At 30.6% G+C, this 7,039-nt stretch overlaps 1 protein-coding gene across 1 annotated transcript; it reads right to left on the bottom strand.

The window, feature by feature from the left end:
- Window positions 1-2,324: 2,324 nt before the first annotated feature.
- LOC114373940 (translation initiation factor eIF-2B subunit epsilon-like) lies at window positions 2,325-6,832 on the bottom strand. The gene is made up of 5 exons (XM_028331518.1): window positions 6,061-6,832; window positions 4,233-4,477; window positions 4,079-4,155; window positions 3,645-3,736; window positions 2,325-2,757 (listed from the first exon to the last, which is right to left on the bottom strand). Exons 2-5 carry the CDS (start codon window positions 4,377-4,379, stop codon window positions 2,660-2,662), a joined length of 414 nt encoding a protein of 137 aa, XP_028187319.1. The 5' UTR covers window positions 4,380-4,477; window positions 6,061-6,832; the 3' UTR covers window positions 2,325-2,659.
- Between the last annotated feature and the right edge of the window lie 207 nt (window positions 6,833-7,039).

Here is a 7,039-nt window from a genome sequence, read left to right as displayed (position 1 = left end):
GATCAAAATAGGTAGGAGAGTACACATTCTATAGGATCTGCACTATTTATGGTATTTTATACTTCTCAGCTTCTCTCACTAAATGTTATTTTAATGAAAGTGTCCACTAATAAGTTTTGTTCAAGAAAAGCAAGAGTCGGATGAGTGTCCTCAGATAATGATTCTGTCAAGTGTGACACAAACACAACTACTTCTGACCTCATCATATATACAGTAGATCATTTCAGTTTCAGGCTATTGCTTTTATTTCGTCTAACAGAGCTGCTAGATTATGGTCTATGGCATTGAACTTGGAAATGCTTGATGTATGTACTAAAAGTGAGAAACAAGAAGCATCATCGATGAAACCTGCAAAAAGGGTGGCACGGGGAGGCACACGCTATCATCTCGTGAGCATTATCCGTGGGGATGCTAATGGATATGATCTTGTAGTGTAGAATCTATTCTCATATTCATATTTAAAAATAATTTTTGTATTTGGTCTTATATTCATGTAATAATTTTAATTCTCATTTACTGTATCTATTGTGTATTTATATACCCATATTTCATTCATAATTTATGTTTTATTATGTATAAAATTAAAAAAATAATCAAAAAAATTACAACAAGTAAATTACAAATACATTCTTAAATTTAAAAAATACTTTGTCATAAATATTAAAAACAAATAAACATACTACTTACTTGTACAGACCCAAGCTATAAATAAATAATATCAAACATAATGATTCATAAAATTAATGTTTTAATCACTTAATATTATTATAAGAGTATTGATTATAAAATTAAAAAAAATACATCATTTTATATATATATATATATATATATATATATATATATATATATATATATATATATATATATATATATATATTAGTGTGTGGAATGGGATGAGTATTATATTACCTGTATCCACGTCCCTATATGAATGTTTTTGTAAATGCATGTAGAGTTTGGATAAACTTTACCATCCCTAATTCTGCGACACTGTGACAGAACATTGTTGAATTTTCTGCTGCTTCAATCATATAATTTGTGATCAACGACAATTTCGGAAACTTCAGATAAGTAGCCATCAAATCTACAGTTAAGTAGCAGCCAAAAAAGGTAAAATCCCCTGCATCTTAATTTCCCCAACTAAACACCAACAGAAAAAGTATCATTCTTATAAGAAATTACAGAAACTAAAAACAAAAATTAATACATTTGTAGGAACCAACAAATTATACAAGACTTCAAGCATATTACTCTTAAAATAACTCTTAATAAAACTTTACACCGGACGTTGTGACGGATTCAAAAGATTTCTTTAGTGAGTAAAAAATATCCTATAATATTTTCATAGATGAAAAATATTATTAATTTTGATAAAAATACATAATTTCATGATAAAAAAATCAAAATATCTAACATTCTACAAATTTAAAAAGATAAAGCGAATAAAATTGTTATTAATTTATTTTCTCTTTTCTCTTTTATAATTTTTATGTTCTTTCTTTAAGAATAAATTTTAAAAAAAATCGTTATTACTAACAGAATATTTTCCACGAAATATATTCTATCGGAAATGTCTGAATTAGCGACAGAATTTACCAGTGGAGTGTATTTTGTAGAAAAATGTTTGAATTACCGATAGAATTCACCCACGAACAAGTTTTCTGTCAGAAAGTATAAATTACCGACCAATTTTTATCCATTGATTTAATTTTGTTGGAAATTTAAATATTACTGATAGATTTTTCTAAAATTAAAATTATACCCAAAATTAAGAACCCAACCCTAAAGCTCCTCAATCACTTTCCTTTGGTGATTTTTGAAAGCTTTTGTACCCACCGTCACGCCATCGCCGCACAAGGTTCCCAGGCCTCCGTCACCGCCATCCTTTCACGTCACGCACAAGGTCGTCATAAATGAGGTATAAATGTGAAGGAACTATTACTTCATAAATGTTGATTGAATCCATAATATCTATCACATTCCCTTTCCAAGTTAGCCTTCCTGATGTTCCATGCACTAATTTTCTCCTTTGCGGTTGTAATACTATGTTTTACTAACAAGGAAAAAATTATGTAAATCATTTATAGATGTAGTTTAATGGTATTGTTGCATCATTTTTAGAGCATTTGTAGATATTTGTCAATACATGTGTTTTGTTTTTTTGGCATGCTTCTGTTGTATTAATACATCACATTGAAGTGTAGAAACTGTTTGACAGATTTAAAGAAGTTTATTTCTTCTGTACTGGGAATATGCCATGTACGTCTCCATTTACTATGTAGTTGGTTCCTCCAAAATGATAAATGTGTCTCAAATCAGACATAAGTTCAATAGTAGTTACTGGAAAATGTGCTTATTAGTTAAGCAAATATGTGATGAAATTATTCCTCTTGGGTTTTTATATACCTGGATCAAAGAGAGCATAATAATAAAAGTTTCAATCATTGTTTACAGAATTGATTCGAATCTAAAACTGTGCACGTGATCTAATTCTTAAACAAATTCATACTTTCTCATACTACGAACTGGACAGTAGTACATATTGTGCCTGTAACCAACTTACCATAAATGCATATGGGTGAGGCCATATCAGGTGTTAATGAGTTGGGCACTCCTTTAATAATGAGTTGGAAAACTCAATCCTAAATGCAAGGAAGTTTTAGCATTCTGTTAGTATATTATTATGTGTTTTAGACAAGGAAAATTCTTGGTCAGTTACTTCCTTCTTTGATCTTCTTTCATAATTGAGGACACCACCTGAAATTTAAGCACATTCTCAAACATCTATTCCACCGATCATTTTAATTTTATATAAATCTTTTTTTGTCAACTAATAATAATTATAATGATAATAATAATAATAAAAAAAAACAGCATCGGGGGTGCCAAAATGTTATATAAATCTAAATTTGATTCATCTACGCATTTCATTGTTTGCTAGTCATTTTCATACGTACAGGTAAAATCACTATTGGAAAAAAGGCCTTATACGACGGTTGTAATGCATATTCAAATATGGTTTTGAACTGTCTTTGAAGTCAACATTGTTGAAAGTTGAAGACTTTTGACGACAGTTCCAAAAAAACCATCTTAAAAAGAGATACTTTTCTAAGACGATTGTTAGTTAAAAATCGTATTAAAAAGTATACTTTCTAAGACGGATCTTAGAAGAATCGCCTTAGAATCATTTTTTTAAAAAAAATTGAAAATTAGTGAAGATTCTAAGACGGTGTTCTAAAAAACCATCTTAAAAAGTTTACTTTCTAAGACAGTTCTAAAAAGAACCGTTTTAGAAAGTGTACTTTCTAAGACGGCTCTTAAAAGAATCGCCTTAGAATAATTTTTTTTAAAAAAAATTGAAAATTAGTGAAGATTCTAAGACGGGGTTCTGAAAAACCGTCTTAGAAAGTAAACTTTCTAAGACGATTTTTCATATAATCGTCTTGGAATGTATTTTTTAAAAAAGAAAAAAATGTTAAAAATTTGAGGATTCTGAGATGGTTTTCCCAAAAATCGTCTTAAAAGGGTATTCTTCTAGGACGGGTTTTTTTAGAACCGTCTTAGAATGTATTTTTTTAAAAAATAAAAATAATTAAAAACTATCATCCAGGTTCCTTATTACATTTAAAGAAAGGAAAGCTCACCGGTTGAACTATGGGGGGTGTCTAAAGCATACTTCATCATGGCAGAAAATACAACTCCAGCACAATCAGCAGCTAGCTTATTGTATGACAACCTACCAAATAAATAAAACCAATGTTACTATAAATTAATACCTTCTGAATGCATCAAAATTCAAGAAATTCTATGCTACAATCAGTCTGTAAGCTTCATGATAAGTTTATGATATAAGCTCTCATGTCATGAGCTTATTTAGGCTTAAGTAATCTACCCAAACACAACCTTAATGTCATCCACGAAGAGAGAAATAAATACAAATTTTTAACATGACAAAAACTTGTGAACTTTTAACAAGAGAATCCATTCCTCCGTGTGTGTGTGTGTGTGTGTGAAAATCAGATGAGATGGTATGGGTCAACATTCAACTTTAAAGAATACATATAAGTATATTACTTACTTCAAAGAATTGATTTCTAAGATCAAATGGCTTTCTTGTATGTTTTCATGCACAACCCTGAGAAAGGTTGCTTCAACCTGCAAATGATGGAGTATTTAAAAACCTGATATCCACACAATGCATCTGACATGAGTTTAAAGGTGAAAATCCTAACCTCTTTCTCAAAGTAGTAAGAGTCATCTCTAGAATCTTCATGATCGTCATCATCTGAATAAGTAGAATTAGGTTTCAATTCTCCAGAAGGTGGAAGAAAACTATCATCATTCTCCAGATCATCTTCCATAGTTTTAATTGCCTCCATAACTTTATCTTTAGGAATAGGCGCACTGAATGCCTCCGCACTTCTTCATGGCTTCCTTCACATGTTGACCACACATGACCAGCCCCACCCATACCTAACTGATCAACAAAAGAAAGTGTATTGAGAAATAATAAATTACCATTAGAATTTCTAGTGCTTTCTTAAACAAAATTACCATCAGTTGTTTCCTTCATTCAACGTACCCGAACTAACAATTAGACAGATTGAATGATATATACTTGATGCCATAGTAGTTTAAAAACTTTCAAAGAATAAGAAGAATCACATATTATTGCAGTAGCAAATGTACACAAAAGGTCCTTTGTGTCCCAGTTTAAGTAGTCTATCTAATTTTGTTTCTACTTGACTTTATGTATCAAATTCTAATTAATCCTCCTCTAGTTACATAGACTAAATAACCCTTTCACTCTATCTCAGGTTACTACTAAGCTTCTTCTTTTTTTTTGGTATCAATATACTTACTATAGTTTGGGTTAAGTATAAAATTTCAAGTTCCGTTAACTTTGCTTAACTTTTATTGTTTTAGGCTTATTAACTAAAATTTTAGCTATATGTATAGTATTTCTAACTTGAACCTTAACTTTTTAAGAGTTCAGTGACACCAAGGAAACATGTTTAGAAGAATTAATTGAAAAAAAAGTTTATATCACAAAAAATAGAGCATCATTGAACATGAATCTCAGTCCAGGTTTTGGATTCTTTTCTACTTTACTTAATAACCACAGCTTAAGAGAAGAGGTTCTCTAACCTTGTTCTCAAATTTGTGCCTAAATGAATATGAACAAGAAATAGCCGCAGGGACATTCTCAAAACTATATTACAACAATACAAGAAATAGCCGCAAGCACATACATAATGATAATTATCCTCAAATTCATATGTATGAATACCACTAGGAGAAAGTTACACATGCCAATAGTTAGCATGACTGGTCATTCATCAACCAAGAACCAACAGAACATAATCTCTCTTCACCCTCCCCATTCTAAACACTTCAACCTTTTCAACTGTATAATGCAAAGCAAATACGTGGGTCTGTGGGTATTCTAAGGTGGTTTATGTCCCACGAAATTAACTACATTATAGGATGCAGAGAAAATTGACCTAGGGGAAACAAGGAGATGCAATTATTACTTAATAATTATTAATAACGTTCCAATGTTCCATACTCTTTCAAGCTTAAAGCACATTATAATATGCTCTGCCTAGATATTAGTTTTTATACAAATATTATAATCTTAACCACAGGAAGTTGTATGCATTGTACAGGGATAAAGATTACCCCAAAAAAGAATATGAGATAAAACTACTGCATCCCAATTAGGATTTTTTGTATCCAAGAGAACAAGGACAATATCAAACTTGCTTAATAAAGGAACAAAGATAGAGGAAGTATATATCAATTATTAATCCCTCACTTCATTATTCACTTTTTATTAACCCGTTAGAACAAGAATCCCCCCTTTTCATAAAGAGAACAAGAAATAACCCCCTCGGGCCAAAATTTAAGCCAACCATTGTGGCTTTTGAAAATAGAGCTCAACAAGTTATTCAACAAAAGAAAGAGAAACGTTAGTTGTAAGTTATTTATTATAACATTTTATTTTATAAAAAGCTATGTAGTAGATGAGAAGAATAAAGAGATTAACGATTGTGGTACCAGGTGAGAGTGTTGGAGAATTTGTCGGCGACAAAAGCATAGAGAACCTTGACATTAGAGAAAGAGCAAGCCATTGGTGATTCAAATTGGTGGAAGCTAACTAGCTAGGGTGTTCAGCTGCGGAAAGCTTGTTCCTTAATTAGAAGTGACATGAACGAACAAGATCTCCACAGAAGAACGAAGATCACTAATTGTAATGTACAAGATTGAAACTCCAAGTCTATCAAATCTCGAATTAGTTATATGAAGAGCATCATACATTATTACGTTATGGCACTCCTAAATACTCAGCTATTATTCTGTTTCACAAAAGTTCAAAAAAATACAGTTTTGCTTTTATATATATATATATATATATATATATATATATATATATATATATATATATATATATATATATAACTTCTAGTAGCCATTTACAAAACTTTGAAAGTAACACTTTCAAAAAATAAGGTTCAAAAACCGCACGGCCTCAACACTCAACTAAATTCAAACCCCTCTTCAAATTCAAACAAACAAAAACAAAATTTCCAGTCTCCACTTCAGAAATCAGTTCAATTCAATGTTCCGGATAGGGGGAAAAAACAAAATATAAACATAGACCAAAAACAAATTATAAAAATACAATCTTTTCTTTTCTACAAAACAAAACGTTACTGGAATCACACTGCTGGTAGAACTCTTAAACATCTGGGGGAACTACACAAAAACCAATTCAATTAGAGATGCAAAAAATAGAGGGAAAAATAAAGAGCCAAACAAACAAACATTAGGGTGCCAAGACAAAAGATTTATTTTTATTTTTTTAAATTGAATAAAATAAAAGAAAATAAAATTTGAAATGGAAAAAAGGATAAGAAGAAATAAAGAAGTAGTAGTAAGAACTGGTGGTGAGGGCTTTAATCAAAGTAGCTCTACGACCCTTGAAATCCCTTAAGACCTCTTCCACGGGGAGGGAAAGAAGCAAAGCTTTAATCAA

Source organism: Glycine soja, chromosome 11 (assembly GCF_004193775.1).
Source record: "Glycine soja cultivar W05 chromosome 11, ASM419377v2, whole genome shotgun sequence".
NCBI lineage: Eukaryota > Viridiplantae > Streptophyta > Magnoliopsida > Fabales > Fabaceae > Glycine > Glycine soja.
Note: the sequence above shows the minus strand (reverse complement) of the source record. Positions and strands in the feature narration are given on the sequence as shown.

Bases quoted from the DNA above. Each gene is read 5' to 3' on its own strand.
- LOC114373940 (XM_028331518.1), bottom strand. From the start codon at position 4,379: ATGGAGGCAATTAAAACTATGGAAGATGATCTGGAGAATGATGATAGT. The intron at 4,156-4,232 runs GTTAGGATTTTC...CATCATTTGCAG, and splicing joins CTTACTACTTTGAGAAAGAG to GTTGAAGCAACCTTTCTCAG. The intron at 2,758-3,644 runs GTGAGCTTTCCT...CTTAAATTTCAG, and splicing joins CACCCCCCATAGTTCAACCG to GTGGTGTCCTCAATTATGAA.